This window comes from Pseudochaenichthys georgianus, chromosome 16, assembly GCF_902827115.2.
Source record: "Pseudochaenichthys georgianus chromosome 16, fPseGeo1.2, whole genome shotgun sequence".
NCBI lineage: Eukaryota > Metazoa > Chordata > Actinopteri > Perciformes > Channichthyidae > Pseudochaenichthys > Pseudochaenichthys georgianus.
The window spans coordinates 26,648,435-26,670,959 of record NC_047518.2 but is presented as its reverse complement, the minus strand read 5'-3'; the positions used below and the strand labels follow the sequence as shown (position 1 = coordinate 26,670,959).

The 22,525-nt window shown below is 46.1% G+C and overlaps 1 protein-coding gene across 2 annotated transcripts in view; it reads right to left on the bottom strand.

Moving 5' to 3' along the window:
* rbm12bb (RNA binding motif protein 12Bb) overlaps nt 1-22,523 on the bottom strand; it is a 47,084-nt gene extending 24,561 nt beyond the window's left edge. The window contains exons 1-2 of one of the 2 annotated variants that reach the window (XM_071205868.1): nt 22,416-22,523; nt 21,077-21,162 (exon numbers count right to left, since the gene is read on the bottom strand). In XM_071205868.1, the coding sequence (XP_071061969.1) occupies nt 21,077-21,124 (48 nt within the window). In that variant the 5' untranslated portion in view covers nt 21,125-21,162; nt 22,416-22,523. Of the gene's footprint in view, nt 1-14,443; nt 16,885-21,076; nt 21,163-22,415 lie in introns of those variants that run through there. The other variant, XM_034102725.2, reaches the window with a different exon arrangement.
* Nucleotides 22,524-22,525: the final 2 nt, after the last annotated feature.

Genomic DNA, 22,525 nt, shown 5'->3' with positions numbered 1-22,525 from the left:
AGCCACAGATTATTTTCTTTTTCCACTGATGGCATTGCATGCAGTCCCCTGTCCCGAGTCTTGCAGCCAACAACAGCACAACGTTTAACTGGCTTAGACATACTGGCAAAAGCAGGCAAAAACACAGATGTGACTGGGGTGTTGATTATTTAGCCTGCCGATAGCCTATATGCGAATGAGAGGTTTGGCAATGCACGTGGCCGTGGCTCATTCCCATGATAGGTGGAGAGTTGACCAATAAGCGGAGCACTTCTTTGTGACGTAGAAAAGTGTTGAAATCTGGATCCGTTTTTTTCAGATCCGTTGCAGCCTCTGTTTTTAGAGATTTGGCAAAGGAGGAAAATAGAGAGGGTTGTGTTTTCTGAAACTTGGTGAGTTCCCTGGAACACCGGGGACACATATTCATGTATAAAGGACGTACAAAGGTGCATTTTGCATGATAGGTCCCCTTTAAATGACTGGAGAGAGGCGAGCTCTTCTTGGGAGGCCGTTGCATTTATTTAGCTGTTCTTCTGTTTCACAAAATACATCACAGACCTCTGTTTTTCTGCTTCCTCGTTTCACTTCCAGAAACATACACACGTTCCCTCACTGTCGCTGTATCATCCACACACACATGCCATGCCGCCGCCGCCTCACACACACACACACACACACACACACACACACACACACACACACACACACACACACACACACACACACACACACACACACACACACACACACACACACACACACACACACACACACACACACACACACACACACACACACACACACACACACACACACACACACACACACACACGACCCTAATATCACAACATGTGTGTTCTGGAGAATCACAGAACGGAAGATCGTCCTTATTATTATGCCGTTTAAACCAATTATTTAAATGTTATTGTTAAATTCGGCATCATACCTTGCGCTGACAGGTCCACACACTGCTTCCCCAGAGCGAGGCTCCCCCTGCCCCTGGTTACATCATATCAAATAGTGTGTTTTTCCACTTCCATGATGAAAACCTTGTCGTCCATTGTGCATATCGTAGTGGAGGTGTTGTGATGAAGGAGGGGGGTCTGCTAAATTAGTATATGTGGGGGATGGGCCTGGCCCGGATGCTCACCTTTCCACTTCCTGCGTTAATAACCTGCAGAGCTCGCGGCATTCCTCTGTCCGAAATACGCCTCCTACACACGGTCATAATAACCCATGAGCGCCATTATAACGCCTCATGTGGACAGCACTGCACACAACTCCACTCATCCCCTGAGCGTGTACACGCCTCATGATGACAGCCGGAGTGAAACGCAGCATGTGGAGGCTTCCTCGCAGCCCTTTCGCCTCACGGGCAGCAGCGGCGAGGGCAATGGCGTGGCTCGTCACCATGACGACTATTACAGCACATCACAGAGAAGCCAGAACGGGGGAATGAGCAGTATTCCAGGCTGAGTGCCCCCAGCGGCAGCGCCTGCAGCGCCACGGCCTCAGGGCTCGCTGCAGAAGCCTGCTGGTTTTAACCATCCATCCATCCATCCATCTTCTCCCGCTTATCCGTGGTCGGGTCGCGGGGGTAGCAGTTCCAGCAGAGAGCCCCAAACTTTCTTTTCCCTGGCGACATCAACCAGCTCTGACTGGGGGATCCCAAGGCGCTCCCAGGCCAGCGAAGAGATATAATCCCTCCACCTGGTCCTAGGTCTACCCCTTGGTCTCTTCCCAGCTGGACGTGCCTGGAACACCTCCCTAGGGAGGCGCCCAGGTGGCATCCTAACTAGGTGCCCGAACCACCTCAACTGGCTTCTTTCGACGCGAAGGAGGAGCGGCTCAACTCCGAGTCCCTCCCTGATGACCGAACTTCTCACCTTATCTCTAAGGGAGACACCAGCCACCCGGCGGAGGAAACCCATCTCGGCCGCTTGTATCCGCGATCTCGTTCTTTCGGTCATGACCCATCCTTCATGACCATAGGTGAGGGTAGGAACGAAAATGGCCCGGTAGACAGAGAGCTTTGCCTTCTGACTCAGCTCCCTTTTCGTCACAACGGTGCGGTAAAGCGACTGCAGTACTGCTCCCGCTGCTCCGATTCTCCGGCCCATCTCACGCTCCATTGTTCCCTCACTCGAGAACAAGACCCCGAGATACTTGAACTCCTTCACTTGGGGTAAGGACTCATTCCCTACTTGGAGTGGACAGTCCATCGGTTTCCTGCTGAGAACCATGGCCTCAGATTTGGAGGTGCTGATCCTCATCCCAGCCGCTTCACACTCGGTTGCGAACCGATCCAGTGAGTGCTGAAGGTCGCAGACCGATGAAGCCATCAGAACCACATCATCTGCAAAAAGCAGTGGTGCAATCCTTACTCCACCGAACTGCAGACCCCCCCCCCCCCCCCCACGACTACGCCTCGAAATCCGATCCATGTATATTACAAACAGGATTGGTGACAAAGCGCAGCCCTGGCGGAGGCCAACCCTCACCGGAAATGGGTCCGACTTACTGCCGAGGACCCGGACACAGCTCTCGCTTTGGGAGTACAGAGATTGGATGGCCCTGAGTAGAGACCCCCTCACCCCATACTCCCGCAGCACCTCCCGCAGTAACTCCCTGGGAACCCGGTCATACGCCTTCTCCAAGTCTACAAAACACATGTAGACCGGATAAGCGTACTCCCAGGCCCCCTCCAGGATCCTTGCGAGAGTAAAAAGCTGATCCGTCGTTCCACGACCAGGACGGAATCCGCATTGTTCCTCCTCAATCTGAGGTTCGACAATCGGCCTGACCCTCCTTTCAAGTACCTTGGAGTAAACTTTCCCAGGGAGGCTGAGTAGTGTGATGCCTCTGTAATTGGCACACACCCTCTGATCCCCCTTTTTGAAAAGGGGGACCACCACCCCGGTCTGCCACTCCTTCGGTACTGTTTCCGACTTCCACGCAAGGTTCCCTGCTTCCCCCTCCTGAGGTGTCGGACAGTTTTCCAGAACAACTTTGGTGCCGCCCGAAAGTCCTTCTCCATGTCTTCTCCAAACTTCTCCCACACCCGCTGCTTTGCCTCGGCCACGGATGAGGCTGCTGCCCTTCGGGCCTGTCGGTACCTTGCAACTGCCTCGGGAGTCCCCCGGGATAACAAATCCCTGAAGGCCTCCTTCTTCAGTCGGACGGCTTCCCTGACCACCGGTGTCCACCAGGAGGTTCGAGGGTTACCGCCCCTTGAGGCACCTAGGACCTTGAGACCACAGCTCCCCACCGCGGCTTCGGCAATAGAGGCTTTGAACACCGACCACTCTGGTTCAATGTCCCCAACCTCCACAGGAATGCCCGAAAAGCTCCGCCGGAGGTGTGAGTTGAAGGCCTCCTGAACTTGGGCCTCCTCCAGACGTTCCCAGTTCACCCGAACTACACGTTTGGGCTTACCAGGTCTATCCAGAGGCTTCCCCCGCCACTCGACCCAACTCACCACCAGATGGTGATCAGTTGACAACTCCGCCCCTCTCTTTACCCGAGTGTCCAAAACATACGGCCTCAGGTCCGATGATACGATAACGAAATCGATCATGGACCTTCTGCCTAGGGTGCTCTGGTACCACGTACACTTATGAGCATCCTTATGTTCGAACATGGTGTTTGTTATGGCCAATCCATGACTAGCACAGAAGTCCAGTAACAAACCACCACTCCGGTTCAGATCAGGGGGGCCGTTCCTCCCAATCACGCCCCTCCAAGTGTCTCCATCATTGCCCACATGTGCGTTGAAGTCTCCCAGCAAGACTAAGGAGTCCCCTTCAGGAGCCCCATACAGGACTCTTTCCAGGGTCTCCAAGAAGGCCGAATACTCTGAACTGCTGTTGGGTGCATAAGCACACACAACAGTCAAAGTTTTCCCCCCCATAACCCGCAGGCGTAGGGAGGCGACCCTCTCGTCCACTGGGGTAAACTCCAACAACGAAGCACCTAACCGGGGACTTGTGAGTATCCCCACACCCGCCCGGCGCCTCACACCTTGAGCAACTCCGGAGAAGAATAGAGTCCAACCCCTATCCAGAAGTAAGGTTCCAGAGCCGACGCTGTGCGTAGAGGTGAGCCCAACCAGATCCAACTGGTACCGCTCCACCTCCCGCACAAGCTCCGGCTCCTTCCCCCCCAGAGAGGTGACGTTCCACGTCCCCAAAGCCAGCTTCTGCCGCCCGGGTCTGGTCCGTCGAGACCCTCCGCTTTCACTGCCACCCTTCTGGCAGCGCACCCGACCCCATCGATGTTTCCCGTAGGTGGTGGGCCCGCGGGACGGAGAAGCGGAGGTGTTGCCCACGTTGCCTTTTCGGGCTGGGCCCGGCCGGGCTCCGTGGCAAGTCCGGCCACCAGACGCTCGCCGACGAGTCCTCCTTCTGGGCCTGGCTCCAGAAGGGGACCCCGGGCTTCCTCCGGGCCGGGTATCCTCACTTCTGTGTCGTCTTTCATGAGGTCTTTTGAACCAATCTTAGTCTGGCCCCTTGCCTGAGACCAATTTGCCATGGGAGACCCTACCAGGAACACAAGGTTCCAGACAACACAGCCCCCAGGTTCATCAGGGCACACAAATCTCTCTACCACGGTAAGGTGCTGGTTCTTCAGAGAGGTGGTTTTAACCTATCGGTTAATAAACTGCAGAGCTCGCTAATTAAGCCGGCTGCCACTAATCTGTTGATTAAGTAGACAGCAGGGCTCGCTGCAGAAGCCTGCCGGTTTTAACCTCGGTTAATAACCTGCAGAGCTCGCGGCATTCTTCTGTCCGAGATACGCCTCCTACACACGGTCATAATAAACCCATGAGCACCGTTATAACGCCTCATGTGGACAGCACTGCACACACCTCCATCCATCCCCTGAGCGTGTACGCGCCTCATGATGAGAGTCGGAGTGAGACGCAGCGTGTGGAGGCCCCCGCGCAGCCCTTTCGGTCCAAGCCCACCTTGGGTTGCCTCACGCCCTGTGTAAACCAGCTGCCTATAACCTGTCGGTTAATAGCCAGCAGGGCTCGTTGCTAAAGCCTGATTTTAACCTGTCGGTTAATACATTTCATAGCGCGCTAATTAAGCCGGCTGCCACTAATCTGTTGATTAGTAGACAGCAGGGCTCGCTGCAGAAGCCTGGTTTTAACCTGTTGGTTAATAAACTACAGAGCTCACGGCATTCCTCTGTCCGAGATACGCCTCGAACACATAGCCTCAATAAACCCATGAGCGCCGTTATAACGCCTCATGTGGGCAGCACTGCACACACCTCCATCCATCCCCTGAGCGTGTACGCGCCTCATGATGAGAGTCGGAGTGAGACGCAGCGTGTGGAGGCCTTTCGGTCCAAGCACACCTTGGGTTGCCTCACGGGCAGCGGCGGCAGGGGCTCTGGCGTGGCTCGTCACCATGACGACCAAAAACACATCTCGAGCACGTGCGCCCGCTCTCAGAGTGGCAGCGCGTGTGTCTGATGGACAGATGGATGAGCAGGCTGATCAGCAGAGGATACGTCCTGCAGTTCGCCTCTTCCTTCCCCCCCTCCCCACCCCCACACCCACAGTTCAATGGGATACAGGAAACACTCCTGTCCTCCCAGAAGCTATGTCTTGCGCTCCAATCCGAGCTGCTGGAACTCCTGTTGAAAGAGGATATTTCCAGGGTTCCTCAAAGGGAGGAAAATCAGGGGTTTTCACTCCCGTTATTTTTCTAATCCCGAAAAAGACTGGGGCAATGAGACATCCTCGATCGTCAGTATTCCACATGCTGACGATCAAACAGGTGCTGGAATGTGTTCACCAGGACGACTGGTTCACTTCCACCTGAAGGATGCATACTTCCACGTACCCATCATCCCAAAACACAGGAAATTCCTGCGTTTTCCATTTGAGGGAATATCAGACCAGACAATCGTCTGCCGTTCGGATATTTCCTGGCTCCTCGCATTTTTGTGTAGAGAAGGCTGGAGCCACTACACAGAGGAGGGATGAGAGTGTGGTTTTCTCTGGACGACCTGCTATTTGCTGGCTCGCTCCAGGGAGGAAGTCGCTTTACAGACGGTACATCTCGTATCGCATCTGTCAAAGCCTGGGTTTCATAATAAATTGGAAGAAGAGCTGTCCTCTTCCCTCTCAGACAATCGTTTATCTGTGAGTGGAATTAAACTCAGCCAGCAGAGAGCGCGGCTCTCGCGGCAGCGAGTGGAGGAACTGACAGCTCTCCTCAGGCGTGTCACAACCCACACAGCCCTCTCCGTGACGCAGCTGCTCGGCGTTGGCGTCAGCTGGTCACGTGATGATCCCCTTGGGTCTCTTCCAACAGGGGGACACTCCAGAGGTGGTTCATTCGCTGCAGAAGCCTGCGGTTTTAACCTATTGGTTTATAAACTGCAGAGCTCGCGGCATTCCTCTGTCCCAGATATGCCTCCTACACACGGTCATAATAAATCCACGAGCACCGTTATAACGCCTCGTGTGGACAGCATACACACACCTCTCATCCTCTGGGCGTGTACGTGCCTCATCATGAGAGACGGAGTGAAATGCAGCGTGTGGAAACTCCCTCGCAGCCCTTTTGCCTCACGGGCGGCGATGGCGTGGCTCGTCACCATGACGACCATTACGGCACATCACAGAGAAGCCTCTCCCCCCAGCAGTTCCATGGGATACAAGAAACACTCCTGTCATCACAGGAACAGTGTCTTGCGCGGTTTTTACTCACTATTTTTCTAAATCTCGGAAAAGAACGGGGGAGTCGCCCTGTTGCTGTACAATCAAACATGTGTTGATTTGCACAGACAACAGGCCACGGCTATGGAAGCAGCCTACCTCAATCGCCAGGGAGGAATACGATCTGGTGGAGCTTCTGAACGCAGCCAGGCAGCTGCTGTTCTGGGCGCGCACACGCGTTGCTCTCATCAGAGCAATGTATATTCCCGCCGAATTGAACAGAGGGGCTCGCAGAACGCAGCAGCCGTGTTATGCGAGGAGTATGGAGACTCAGACCTGTGTCACGCACACTGGCGCCTCAGTGGGATTTGGCTTTGGTGTTACGCGCACTAAGCAAAGCCCCATTTGAACCTTTCGACCAGGTTCCCCTTAAACTGTTGTCAGCCAAAGTAGTTGCTTTTGGCTCTATCAGCGAAAAGGGTGAGTGATTTGTCTGCTCTCTCTCTGTGGCTCCGTCATGCCTCCGGATCCAAGGAGATGGCAGTTCAGCTGTTTTACGCCCTAACCCGGCTTTTATGCCAAAGGTCATCACAAGCTCTTTTAGAGTCGAGAGTGATCACCCTGGCTGGCTTATTCCCCCCTCCTCACAGGTCGGAGGAAGAAGCCGCGTCTCATCTCCTCTGTCCTGTGCGCGCGCTGTCCTGCTAGTGGCGCTCACGGCTGCCTTGCGCCATTCTCAGCGCCTGTTTGTGCACTATAGAGAGCGCTCGATCAGGCAGCCTCTGTCTGCACAACGGCTGTCACACTGGCTGTGTGAGGCCGTGTCGCAGGCATATGTCTCCTCTGGGGTGGATCCCCCGGAGAACATCAATGCGCACTCCACTAGAGGAATGTCCTCCTCCACGGCTTTGCACGGAGGAATGTCAGTGGAAGACATTTGCACTGCTGCATCTTGGTCTTCCCCCTGTTCATTTATTCAATTGTATTTGAGGGATGTCTCCCATTCCTCTCTGACACACCCTGTACGAACTGTCTTGTGAGAGTGAGTGACGTCAGGGATCCAGCTGTGCGCCTCTCTCCTGTCTCTCGGCACGCGGAGAGCGGCCCTTTTTCCCTGATGGAAAGAAGCCAGGGGTGCCCAAAAAGGTTGGGCACCCCTGGCTTATGGCAATGAAAATCGTAGGTCCCGCCATCCTCCAACAAAATGTATAAAGACATTGGTAAAGTCAATGACAGAAAGGAATCATGTTAATATGCCACAGAGTAGTGGCTTCTGTGGCAGATGCCGAAAGTAGGCTACTTGACACAGATGCCTCGGCAAGTTGTGGGCTGAAGTCGAATAGTCCATTTAGCTTAGGAACCAAATGCCAAGGCACATGCCACGGCGAGACGTGGCAACACTCATTGTGTTCTAGTATGATAAATAAAATAACATTGTACCTTGAAAATCAATGCATTCTAATAGAGGGTACATTTTACACGTTGGTGGTTTTAGGTATGGCTATACAGCGCCCCCTGGCGGTTCTAGTGTTAAGTCAAAGTGTAGCCTACCTAAATGTAGGAATACTCAGTTACAAGTAAAAGTCCTGCATTAAAATGTTACTCAAGTAAAAGTGCAAAATTATTAGCATACAAATATACTTAAAGTAGATATTACATGTTTTCATTAAAGTGTTATCAAAGCTGGTAAAGGTGCAGCTAGTTTTAATGACTTTGTCTACTGCAGGGTAGCTTGTGAATTAACTCCAGGAGTAACTAAAGTTTGACTTAAGACTTGATTATATTTCTAATCATTAATCAGAATCTGTAGTAAGTAACTAAAGGTAGCCTATAATAAATGTAGGGGAGTAAAAGTACACAATTTACCTCTGAATTGTAGTGGGGTAGAAGCACTAAATTACACACCATTTACATACTCAACAAAAGCACAAGGAGTCTATTTCTAAATCACAAGTACAGTACTTGAGTAGTTAGCCTATTTCCCACCTCTGGTCAACAATGATAGATCTTAATGTCAATAAATTGTCTTTATTTACTTATAATATATCTTGAGTATTATCATAAATATAGCACGTTTATTTATTTTAACAAACCACGTTCTCCAAGTAAAATCGAATAGAAATTATAATGTTTAAAAAAATAGAGATCGGACCATCAGTCCTGTGTACAGATCAGTTCGATAAAGTTATGCCAAAACAGCAACATTTTACACGATAAATACGGGTTTAAAGGGGAAAGGAAACACCAATTACAGTTATAATATTCCGGTAGTTTATTCATTTTTACAATGGATATTGATCGTAATATTTATTGTATATGATATTACTCGCCAAAAGAAAATTAATTATCCGCCGGCCGGGTGGGGAATTCCGGGACCAGGCTGCCGCCATTAGGGGAGTCCCAAATGGTGACGTCACTGGCTGTGTTTTCGCTCCACCAGAAGTCAACACAACGTAGCAGATATGGCAGCGATGGAGGAATTTTGCAATGAGATCGACGTTTTGAACGATGAATTTGACTATTCGTCGGGAGATGACATTGATGTGGAAGCATCTACAGTTACCAGGCATCCCATGGCCTATGCTTATGAACCGATTCGGTCGAATAGAGTGGCATACGATCCGGAATAAAAAAATTAAAAAAACACAATGCTAACAGTGAGCCTCTGAATTAGCCCCGAGCGAAAATGCTAACCTATTACTGCACCGAAAATCACTCCTAGCTCCCTTATTACTTATCCTAGCCGCACATCCAACACATCGTTTATGATCGCAAGGAGACACAGAATCTAACGGTGCCCACCTCAACACTGAAAGATATAAACTCGCGAGGTTATCCACAAAAACGTACATCAAAACAAGTGGCGCTAGGTACTAACATACGCCAGGCTAACGGCTTACCTTCCTCATTGTCTGGTCTAAACTGGTCTTCAATGGCATTACAACGATAAAAACGATGATGTAGTTAATCCATAGGTTAATATCCAATGGGGCTGTGTCCCCTTTGAAATGTTCTGATAATCTATAAGCAATAAAACTGCAATTCCGTTATCTGCTGTCCGCTCTGTGCTCCGTGCGCTCTGGGTCCTGCAATACCATCCATCAATAGCAATACTAGCCTTTTTAGGGCTGTTTTCGACAGATGAGCGTGTGTATGCCAGTTTAATTAGTTGAGCTATAGAACACCCCCAATTCTCTATTGTGCGTCATAATAGCTACCATTTAGTTTGGACGCGATTGCGTTAATTAATAAGGTCACACTGTGTCAGTAAATACATGTGTGAGCTAGTAATCTGGTAGTGCTGCAATATGTACCTCTCTCTCGGCAGCTGAAGCAACTCGTTTGGTGGCTCGAACTTCACGTTTGTTGACACCGTCATTGTCTTGCGCGGCCGACGTGCTGGGACGGTCGGTGTTCCCGACTGCATACGTTGAGAAATCGAATATTGTGGGAACAGATCCTGGCTTCAAATCCAATGTTTTGTATTGAACCAGGCATCCAGACTGGACTTTGAGCAGCTTCTCATCCTTTAGTGGCAGCCTATGGAAATGTACTTCTTCCTTCTTTGTATAAAATCCATTTGTGCAGCCTGGGGCAATACAATAAACTCCTGACGACGACCGTTTTCTTGTAATGTAAACTACTGGTGCATTGCACGCCATGTTGTTTGTTATTGAGCTTTGGCCTAGGAAGCCGTACCCAGTCAGTGACGTCACTGGAAAAGTCCCGGAGCAATGGAAGCGCCCATGGTCATTAGGCACGTATTTCAAAAAGTAAATTCGCGTATCTCGATCGTTTACATTGGAAATAGACTAGATAAATACATTTCCTAATGGTAATATTGTCGCATGGAAAGCAGTTTGAAAAGTGTTTCCATTTCCCTTTAAATAGCAGCATTTGCCACGGAAGGCGAGTGGCAGCTACCGTAAACCTTCTCTGGCATCTTGTGGCAACTCCCGTTGAGCAGCGGCAGATGCCTCGGCAAGTTGTGGCATATGCCGGAAGTACTTGCCACAGATACCACGGAGTAGCGGCCTCTGTGGCAGTTGCCGGAAGTACTTGCCACTGCCTGCAGATGCCACGAAATGCGCTTGCTGTCTCTCCAGTAGTTGTTGACTGTGGCAAGATGGCCACCGGTGAGCTACGCTGGTGTTTATATATATACAGTGGCGGCGCCAGGGTATGGCTGGGGTAGGCTACAGCCATACCAAGAAATGGCTTAGCCCTACCTTAGCCCGACCATGAAAGTAAGCATGTTGAGAACACGGATTGCGAAAATCGTGTCCATAACACACAAACTGATCCTGCTGTAACAACAAGTGCATGTAACAACAAGTGCACGTTTCTGACGCAATATGGTTGAGACCACTCGGGCTTATGCTAGAGGGGTGTAAGGAATAGTCTAAGTAGTGGGGGAGTTTTATACACTAAAGGTGTGAAAATTCTCTGGCGTAATAATATCAGCGCGGCCGCGGTCAGATCAAAATGCCTCCAAATGCAATTTGAATAGACCTACAGCCAATCAGAGCAACGAAACGTTGGGTCTGCTGCGTCGTGCATTACTACGTCGATACGTCACGTTCACAGTGAAAAGTCCCCAAACTCGCGCCGAGTAAATTGCAGACAGACAGCAGAATTTCTAGGATTAATTGTATATTTCGGATGGATAGATGTGTTCTTAAACGCCCTCGCATTGAGGTACAAGTCGAACAGGTGCCAGAGTCACACGACCCACCTGAAGAGTGAATAGTGAGTTTTGAATATATTTTGTAATAGTCATTTGAAAAAGTGTTTTGTATGACAATAGAGACACAGGCCACCTGTTGTGTGCTGTGTCAGTCTCTCTCTATTTACCTGTGTCTGTCTCTCTCTCTGTCTCTCTCCCTCTCTCCTCTCTCTCTCCCTCTCCGTGTCAATTCTATATGCCAACTTTTCTTGTTTCTGTCACTGCGTAGCATGTTGTAACAACGTGGAATTAGCAGAATAGGCTATTGTATTGTTTAACTCACACCTGTTGCTCTCGATGTAATTTAGCTGATAAAAGGAGACTAATAAAAGCTAATAAAAGCCTCACGCTTGGCGTTTCACTGTCAAGGGTGGCGATATAGCGTGTATGTAATTACATTACAAATACTGACTTGAGCCCCACCACTGTATAGGTTAGCCCAGGGGTCGGCAACCCGCGGCCCACGGGCCGCATGCGGCCCTTTAAGCCCTCTGCTTTGGCTCCCTTGAGTTTAGACAAAAATAAGAAGGAAATAAAATAAAAGTATTTGTAGGACTATTTATATTTTGTTGCATGGTTGAAAATGTTTCGTATCTTGTATTTTGAGGTGATACTGTGACACAAATAAAAAACAAAACGGTTTTAATTAGGTCAACTAAAATATGCGTCACATCCTGCTCCGGTCCCGCGCGAGCACCTTTTCTTGGAGGCGAATAACCCCCGGCTCGATGAGCGAACTATGGATAAATCAAAGAAAAGTACCGGAGGAACACAGGATTTAATTCTGCGTGGACAGAGTTATCTGCTTTCACAACAAACGATGCTGGTTTACCGGTATGTCTGATATGTAGAGAGAAGTTGTCAACGGTGGTGCAGCCTTTACGAGGGAGAGGAAGACAGCTGACGATTGTCAGTCATAATTCAATGGGGTATGTAATTTATTTCAGAAAACACTTTTTGTTATATTCCATGGAATGCTCTTAACGTCCCGATAGCAATGAATATATTAAATGCTTTGACAATAAATACATACAAAAATGTATCTGTGGAAGCCGTAGCGCTGTAAAAAGCACGACCAATCATCTGAGCCGGCCCGGCTAAAGTAACTGGATGGCCTACCTGCCTGTCAGCCTTCCATCTGTGCACAAACTTATCTCGTGCCCTCATTGGTCATGTGCGCGTTCGTGTGTGTTGGAGGAGGGACTCTGTAAGAAAGTCTGAAGGAAGAGGTTGTGTATTTTCCGGTTGTGTATTTTCAAATTCTAGCGCACTCGAGCTGGTTTCTCCATTCTTACCTACCCTACCTTTAACTCTTTTTAGGGTGCAGCTATATGTTTTATTTATTTCAAAGTGGGCCCATTTTAATAATATTTTTTTCCCTTCAAATGTGCAGAGGACTCCCCAAGTGCTGTGTTTGATTTATTTTAAAGTAGGCCTGTGTATTATTTTTAATTCTCCTTATAAGAGTTCTTTGTTTCTTATTAGAGGTTAACAGTTTTATATCATGTAATAAATAGCATAATAAATGCAAAAAACTGTAGTTTTTGTCTGATATAACAATAAAAAACTATGAAATATGTTTTGCGGCTCCAGACAAAAACATTTTTTGGAAAAAGAAGCGAAATGGCTCTTTTGGTCAAAAAGGTTGCAGACCCCTGGGTTAGCCCTACCATAGATTACCCAACACAAATACTCTGGCGCCGCCACTGTATGTATGTATGTATATATATATATATATATTGATATATATATGAATGAGGGCACGAGATAAGTTTCTGCACGAGATGGAAGGCTGACAGGCAGGTAGGCCCATAGATAGTTATATATTTATATATATATATATATATATATATATATACACACACATCCAGTTATTTAGCCGGGCCGGCTAAAAATGATTAGTGAGTGCTTTTTACAGTACTACGGCTTCCACAGATGACATTTTGTAATGGATTTTTTGTCAAAGCACTTAAGATATTCATTGCTATCGGGATGTTAAAGGTGGGGAAGGTAATTTTGGAGAAACCAGCTCGAGTGCTCTAGAATTTTAAAATACACAACCGGAAAGAATCTGCCACTTCCTTACAGAGCCCCTCCTCCAACACACACAAAGGCGCACATGACCAATGAGGGCACGAGATAAGTTTGTGCACAGATGGAAGGCTGACAGGCAGGCAGGCCATCCAGTTATTTTAGCCGGGCCGGCTAAAATGATTGGTTGTACTTTTTACAGTACTACGGCTTCCACAGATGAAATCTTTTTATGATTTTTTGTCAAAGCCATTGGGATGTTAAGAGCATTCCATGGAATATAACAAAAAGTGTATCTCGAGCACGTTTCTCAAACTTACCTACCCCACCTTTAAGAGCATTCCATGGAATATAACAAAAGATGTATCTCGAGCCGGGTTTTCAAATTTACCCCACCTTTAATATTGCAAATTGTAATAAATATAAATAATTCTGTAGGATTTATTTTTGATAAAAAAACATATTTGAATGGTTATTCATCCTATTATCTCATGTTAAGTCTTGGAACAATTGATATTTATAAAAAGGCTGTAGTATATCTTACAGACCTTACAGATCTTGAAGACCTTCAGTTAAAAGAAACTCTTATAAGTCCCCATATATTTTAGATGCGTTATCACAAAAGTTATAGACTATGGCGCAGAAATAAAAGCCTCCACAATTTAAGTATGAGCAACTTATTTTAAAAACAATATGCATCAGTTGTGATGTGTCTTCTAACACCCAGCAGTGATTGATCTGTCAGAGTGGGTGAGCAGAGCAGCTGTCTCTCCAACTCATTTGTGAGAGCGAGTGCCAAATGACTGGAGTAACGCATCACTAGGGAGTGAGATACAAAAACACACCTATTCCTGCTTATAGGTGCCACCAAAGACAACATAACAGATTTTCCCATTTGTCCTAATTTTTAAAAGCTATCAATAAGGTATTCATTTAAAAATGGAGATTAAACGGCTCTTTAAACATATAAGGCCTATTTGGCAAGCATAAGAAATTTAGCTTTATATAAAATCTGTGAAGAAAAACAGACATTTCAAAAAGGTATGCGTTTTAATGATAACACTTCACAACAACTACATAGCTAAATTAAATGTACAAACATTGTCAAACACTGTGTTGTAAGTTACATTTAACAAACACATTCGAAGGAAAAACAAAAATCGAGTGTTTTACTTTCAGATGAACATTGCATACAAAAACCTTAAGTAGTCGATAGACTACATTGACTTATCACAATAGAGTGGTGCAGTGACGAGTCTTAAAACCCGGAAATTAGTTAGCATTGTACCACTACTGGTTCCCCCGTCTCAGTTAGTCAATGGGATTTCTCAATCTTATCACAATAACAAAAAAAGGATAGCCAGATTTACTGTACTCCCAGCAATATAAACCATGACAAATATTTAAAGTCAAAAACAAGATCATAAAGAAAAAGGGGAAAAAAGGCCATTGCTTTCCTTAAAATCAGTTTTGTCTACATGTCCAACACTACTAGGGCATGATAGGTGCAGTGAAAAGCAATGTCACTCAAGCTAGTACTAGCTGTATTTTTCTTTGACCTATTGGTCTTCCACTCAGTTCCTCAACTGCTGTCAACGCCTCCCTATGGGACTCAAACACTGCAGTCGCTGAGCCTTTCGATTTCCCACTCTGGTCGTACTGCACTGAAACAGATCCAGGGATAATCTGATATCCGTAGCAAAAGTCATAGATTTCTTCACTTCGTATTTGAAATGGCAAGTTAAGCAGCTTAACACAGGTGGGGCCATCAAAATGCTGCACAGAGGAACCAAAGCTACCACGTACACCATTACCTCTGCCTTGTGAAGCAGAACGGCCTACTGCATAGGGCTCATAATCACTGCCTCCATAGATGGGAGCCTGTGCATGAATCATTTGTATGTTACCATCAGGAGGAATTCCTAAGTCAGGGTAGCCTGCGTCACCAGGTCGAAAGGATTCCTCGTTTCTCCTGCCTGAATATCGCTCGTTTCTTGGCTGTAGCTCGTCCACCATTGTCTCTTGCAACATTGGTGGCTCAACACCCAACTGACGCATCTGAGAGCGTGAAATGCATTTCAGGATGACTTCTGACCCAAGAAACCTTTGTCCATTGAGAGAGAGTGCATTCATAGCCTCTGCCTCGGACCGAAAGAGAACCAAAGCCTTCCCAACTCCTGCACCAGTATGGTCACGCAGCACAAACGCCATGTCCTCTGTGATATTAAACCCAAGGAAAAAGTCCATGATCTCAACTTTCCGTACATCAAATGGTAGGTTCCGCACAAAAAGACACATTTTCTCTGAGTCATAGGGATCGCTGGGGAAAGATGGAGGACTGTCCTGAAATGTTGCAGAGTTTCCAGGTGGTCCGCCATCCATGCTCTGACACTGCAGAAGGCTGATCATTTTTTCTCTTGAGATTGGCCGGGTATGAATAAATCGGTTCCAAAGGGACCTTTTTTCATTAGTCAAGGCATCACAATAGTCACGCAGATTCTTGAACAGCACAAATGCAGATCTTGTTCTTTTTCCATCACTGCCAATTAAGTGTAGGATCTGGTCATCCTCAAGCTTTGCATTGCGAAAAAGCTTTTTTATGTCTTCTTTTTCCACCGAATAGGACAGATTTTCAATCAAAACACAGTACTCCTCATCGGAAGGAGCAACTGGCCTCTGAGCCAAAGGGGACTCTGACCTCACATAATGTGGATTCCTTTGATGGCGAATAGGGGATCTCTCCCTTTCAAAGTTGTCATGCTTGTTGACAGCCATTGACAGTTTACCAGTAGCCCGACACCAATCATCTTCTGTTGTTGAGGAAACTTCGACGTACCTTGACCCAATGTATTGCCTATCTCTCTTCAGAGCTTCGTTTGCATCCTCTCTTGCTGCAAATTTTACGAAACCTTTCCCATTTTTTGAACCATTTGCATTTTTCATTAAGAATATTTCATCAATAAGTAGATCACAGAAGAAATCACGGACTTCTCCTTCAGTCACAGAGAAGGGCATCCCTTTAAGAAACACATGCAAGTCATCATTAGTGTTGGAAGCCCTCTGGTGCTGGGGTGGAGGGTTATAGTCTGATCTGCTAGCTGATCTCCTGCCCCCCTCTGGATCCAAAGGTCTTCGAGTGTGTCTTGCTTTCTCCTCGAGTCGTCTCTTTTGATCTAGCTCTACATCTCTTGTACTTCTTTCAAGTAGGTTCTGCATCTCTGATTTACTACTTAGTAGCAATGCAACAGGTGAACCCTTAATGCAACCTCCTGATCGTATCATGGCTCTTCTTGCATCCTCATCCGAAGCAAAGATAACGAAAGCTTCCTCTTGCTCCCCACCAATGATATGCACTCCTCCATCTGGAATTTTGAGGCTAGTGAAGAACTTGCGAATATCCTCGGAACCTGCAGAGACTCTTAGTCCCTGTAAACGGATGACGACCGCCATGCTGAAGTACAAACAACAGCACCTGTAGACAGAAGGGTATAGAACAGCATTATTGCCAACAGAACTTCTCTAGCTCCGCCTCAATTTCCTGGCATTCGAATATAACACTACTGAACAAAAACACCAATGAGACAAAGGACACCATAGAAAGAGGGACACCAGTATGATTATTGTCCACCACAGTCGCTTGAGAGTGGAAAATCCGATACCAAACATATCTATCAAATTTAAATTCAAGATTCAAGTAAAGCAGTTACATTTTTGTTCAACTGATAACTAGTCTAACTGGTTTCTAAATATTCCACTTGTTAAAACAACATAGCTAATAAGGTTGTTGCCCTCAGAAATAAATGCATCACCTCTCAGAAAGCATCAGTAATCAGGAGAATCACCATAGCCATTACGTAAAATCTATGACTTTTCCCCAATATTGACGCACTAAAAATCAAGTATTTTCACTTATTCAGCCAGCAAAGTGATCAATAACACCAAGGATGGGGTACAAGTAATTTTCCATTGCATTGGCAATTCAGAATGGAACAGCATTGATGATCAGTCATAAATTATTTTTGAAATGCAGACTTTGAAAAAGCTAGTTCAACCACTGCGACACAGCAAGGACAAAATGACTACCGTCAATGCATAATATCTACGAAGCCTTTGCATTTGCTCCATCAGAACCGACTACAATCCAACCAAATCACATCCAAATATGTCACTTAACAGCACCAAAAGCCAATAAATACAGAAAGAGACAACTAAACCCATACAACATACTTTCTATATTGATAAGATTGACAGATTTACCACCTAAATGTAGTTTTGTCTTGACATTCTCTTCTCTATTCAGCAAATCCATGGCTTAAACATACTAGTTACAAAGGAAGCACAACTCCGTTAACTGCACGTTTGCAGGAGAGCACTAAATCAGGATGTCTTGTCACTCAAATGTTTCCCCACTGCATTGTCACCTTTCTCCAACTTTTCTGACAGAGGTCCAAAAATATCCCATTCATGGCAGAAAAAAAAAAAAACCTGTTGTCGCTTGCATTGTTTGACACCACTGCTATAGACCATTTTTTCCAGAAACTGGCCTTCTGGTAATCCAATAGCAGCAGTGTGCCCTCTCCTTGCCTTTTCCCTGTCAGGTTTGCTCACCTCAGCCATCGTTTCACCTTTAAGACCCTTCCCAACGTTAATGTTGTATCCAGTTGTTTCACATCACAATTATGGGTCCGAAATTGATGAGTTCACTACCAAGTATTACAAATGATTGCCAAAAAGTGATCAATAACATCAGGATGGTACTTCCTTCTCAGTATATTCTGGTGCAAACCGAGTACAATAGTTGATCCGCAAAGATGTGTAATGGTCTTCTTGTCCAAGGTCCTTATCATGATATTTGGGAGCTTTTATGTGCCATCATGTAGCCCAAATTTCCACTGCAAACCTATTTACATAGACCATTCAAAAACTCTTACTTATTTTAATACATTAAAGGTGGGGTAGGTAATTTCGGAGAAACCAGCTCAAGTGCGCTAGAAATTGAAAATACACAACCGGAGAAAATCTGCCACTTACTTACAGAGCCCCTCCTCCAACACACACGAACGTGCACATGACAAATGAGGGCACGAGATAAGTTTGTGCACAGATGGAAGGCTGACAGGCAGGTAGGCCATCCAGTTACTTTAGCCGGGCCGGCTAAAATGATTGGTCGTGCTTTTTACTAGGGATGCTCCGATCGATCGGTCACCGATCGAGATCGGCCGATACTCACTCTCTACCGATCGATCGGTGCTCTCTAAACATGCCGATCGCGAGAGCCGATCGCATGACGTAAAATACATGACACTTTTCTCTGTACGCGGCAAAACAAGCTCGCCAAAATGGCTTCACCGGTCTGGCATTATTTTAAGGTGTCCGAAAAAGACAGTAAAATAGCGGTATCAGGGTATATGCAGGAATCCTGAAGTCAAATTTAATACCTTTTAAGACCTTTTTTAAGACCCTTCCCATACATTTTAAGACCTCATCGCAACTTCGAGTTCTAACCGGTTACATTGGCGACACACTTTACCTCACATTTACTATATTGATTGTAAGATAGCACAACTAAACAGAGTGCAGACAGACTACTGAAGCCTCCTCTCCACATGCACTTCAACCTCTCTGTGGGTTAGGGTTAAGGCAGTATGCTGCTTTGTTGCTTCTGTGCTCTTTCATTCCAGTAAAACTCCTCAGAAACCATTAGAAACCAGTATTTGACCAATAAACAAAACAATTGACAAAACTATGAAATATATTAAACTTTGGTGAGCTTCAGCGGGGTAATGCCATATAGGAGCTCCCTCACAAATACCCAGGGGTTAAATTGGGCTGGGGCTGTCCGGGGCTAAGCCCGGCACATAGGACGATGCTCTGACGTCATCACCCTCACACATTTGTCATATGTTTACAAAAAACGATATATATGTTAAGACTTTTCTCGTTCTTAATATAGACTATATTTAGGGTCGATATGCGTTGACCTTACTTTAAAATATCAGATCTCTGTGACCGGATATAGTTTGGCTTAGACCCCGGCCCCACGAGGACGCATACAGTAAAACACATACGCAAAAAAGTCTTCCGTTCAAGCGCATTCGATTCATTAACGTGTCCGTTCACACTAGACCGCTGGAAATGCTGGAAACGCTGTAGTACATATTCCAGGCCTGTAAGTGGCGCTGCTGCCGCCACAAAATACACCAAAAGCAGCGAAGAAGACCCCGGAGCATGGTTGCCCTTCTGCTTATTCTCCGCACTTCAGAAACACTTTTTATTATATTCCATGGAATGCTCTTAACATCCCGATAGCAATGCATATATTAAATTAGGGATGCTCCGATCACCAATTTTGGGGACGATCGCCGGAATCAGTATCGGCCGATACCGATCGAGTGGGCGGGGCCTAGGGCTGTGGCGATACACTAATCTCACGATACGATACACGATATTCAGCCAACGATACGATATATATCACGATATTCAGCCAACGATACGATTCGATATAATTCGATACACTTATATCATTTTCTGAAAGATTTTAAAGGGACAGTGGGATTTTGGTGACATCTTGTGAGTGTTCCATTGACTTGGATTGAATTAATTCAACTGAAAACTGAAAGCATCCATTATACAATATATGGCTCTGACAGAGAGTCTCCAGCTTGCAAATGCTGGACAAACTGAATCAAAAGATGTGATCTTCTGCTTGTAACATTACCGCGCTTTTTATTAATTAAAGTATACATTTGAACATTCTCAGACTCAATTAGTCTCCTTTTTAAAGCTTCTCTCCTGGACGCGAGTATAACGAACACAGTTATCAGACTTAATGTATCGATACCTGCGGCTGAAATATCGATACTTTCTCGGAAAATTAAATATCGATATATATCGCAAGATCGATTAAATTGCACAGCCCTAGCGGGGCCTATGGGGATCTTCCATTTAAAGTGATGTTTAAATTCAGTTAATGGGGCTCATTCACTGGCACTTCCACAAACAACCAACATAATTATTACATTCAAATGAAGTACATTATTCAAGTTTACATTCACTTTGGATAATAACACGGGAGAAATGAGCAGAAGCGCTCTCCTTTCCTCCCTCTCTCTCCTGCCAGCCTGTCAGTATCGTCTCATGCAGCTCACTGATCCAGTAATGAGTGACCCGATAGTGAAGAATAAACATATTTATAACTAGTTTAGCTTGTTCCAGAGGTAGATAAAATAACTAAGTGTGTAAGGTCTAACTCTTAGTGTGTGTGTTGCTCCGCTCACCGGTCCGTCACAGCGGGTGGAGCTGCAGGATTTCTGCTTCACACACGTTGCATACCGCTATTTTATTGTCCTTTTCGGACACCTTAAAATACTGCCAGACTGGTGAAGCCAGACTGGTCAAGCCATTTTGGCGCGCACTGAGAAAAGTGTCATGTATTTTATGTCAGAATTTTACATCATGCGATCAGCATTTTTAGAGAGCACCGATCGATCGGTAGAGAGTGAGTATCGGCCGATATCGATCGGCGGCCGATCTATCGGAGCATCCCTATATTAAATGCTTTGACAATAAATACATAAAAAAATGTCATCTGTGGAAGCCGTAGCGCTGTAAAACGCACGACCAATTATCTGAGCCAGCCCGGCTAAAATAACTGGATGGCCTACCTGCCTGTCAGCCTTCCATCTGTGCACAAACTTATCTCGTTCCCTCATTGGTCATGTGCGCGTTCGTGTGTGTTGGAGGAGGGGCTCTGTAAGGAAGAGGCAGATTTTTTGGTTGTGTACTTTCAAAATTCTAGCGCACTCTAGCTGGTTTCTCCATTCTTACCTACCTTTAATGTTTCACTATCATTGGTAATCTCTATTGAATGTCACAACTAATGAAAGTATTACCATGTGCCAGTAGAATGGCAAGTGTTATAGTCAGACCTACATAACAATACGTAAATGCACCACCAGGAAGCAGACTGCAGAGCTACAGCACTGTTCTTTATGATTTACTGCAACATAATAAGCATTCATGTGATATGGCTATCTGAACAATAGCCCACAATGTGGGTGGAGGTGGCGAAGTCGATAGGGACTTGGCAACTGGAAGGTCACCAGTTCAAGTCCCGGCAAGTGCTACCGAGGTGTCCCAGAGCAAGGCACCGTTCCCCACACTGCTTCCCGGGTGCCGTTCAAAATGGCAGCACACTGCTCCTAACACTAGGATGGGTCAAATGCAGAGAAACAATTTCCCCACGAGGGATTAATAAAAGTCCATCTTATCTTAATAAAGTATGTTAAATGAAATAGCAAATCAGCTTAACCACCAGGCCATAAAATGGCTACAGATAACCATCAGACACAACATATTGCACCAAAGCCTTGAACAAAAAGTGTGTCTTAAATGCAGCATGAACAGATCCAAAACCAACGTCAATCAATGAAACACGGCAACGAAAAGTTACGGTAGCTGGCGTTAGCCCTCAAAGCTAGTGTTATCTTACTGCTAACTCGCGTCACACGTCGCAGAAGAAACGAGCAATTTAGCAAATCAACGCTCTCGAGTTGGCCAACAACGTAGATTAATCTAACATACGGGCATTCAATTCACGAATGAAATTCACTGATTAAAAGTGCCACCCCACTTGGCAAACATTACCCGAAGAACATTTACTTGCACACACAACCTCCACCAGGCACACATTGTTAGCTCGTCGTCATTAATAACACCAGCACTTCATTTAAAATACAATGTGCGTTAAATGCAGATTATAAAAATATTCTACTGTCGTATGCAATTTCACTTTGATCACATCGTTAGATAGGATTAGCTAACATTGTAAAAACCCTTGCTGTCCAAACAAAAGCACAGCAAAACGTCGAGCTGAGCTAGCTCTAGCTCTGTAGCTAACAAGGCCCCATGCGTTAGCGTTAGCTTTTGACAGCCTTCACGGACGTGCATCAATGATAATGTAATCTTCGTGAAAAACTCAACATGATAACTATCTAAACTTACACAATTGAAAAGCAAAAATGATCGTGCTAGATCAAGAAAAATGGTTGGATTCAGATCGGTTTGGCTTCTCGTCGCTCTCAGTCTCTTTTAGATGTGTTGTGGAGAATGTT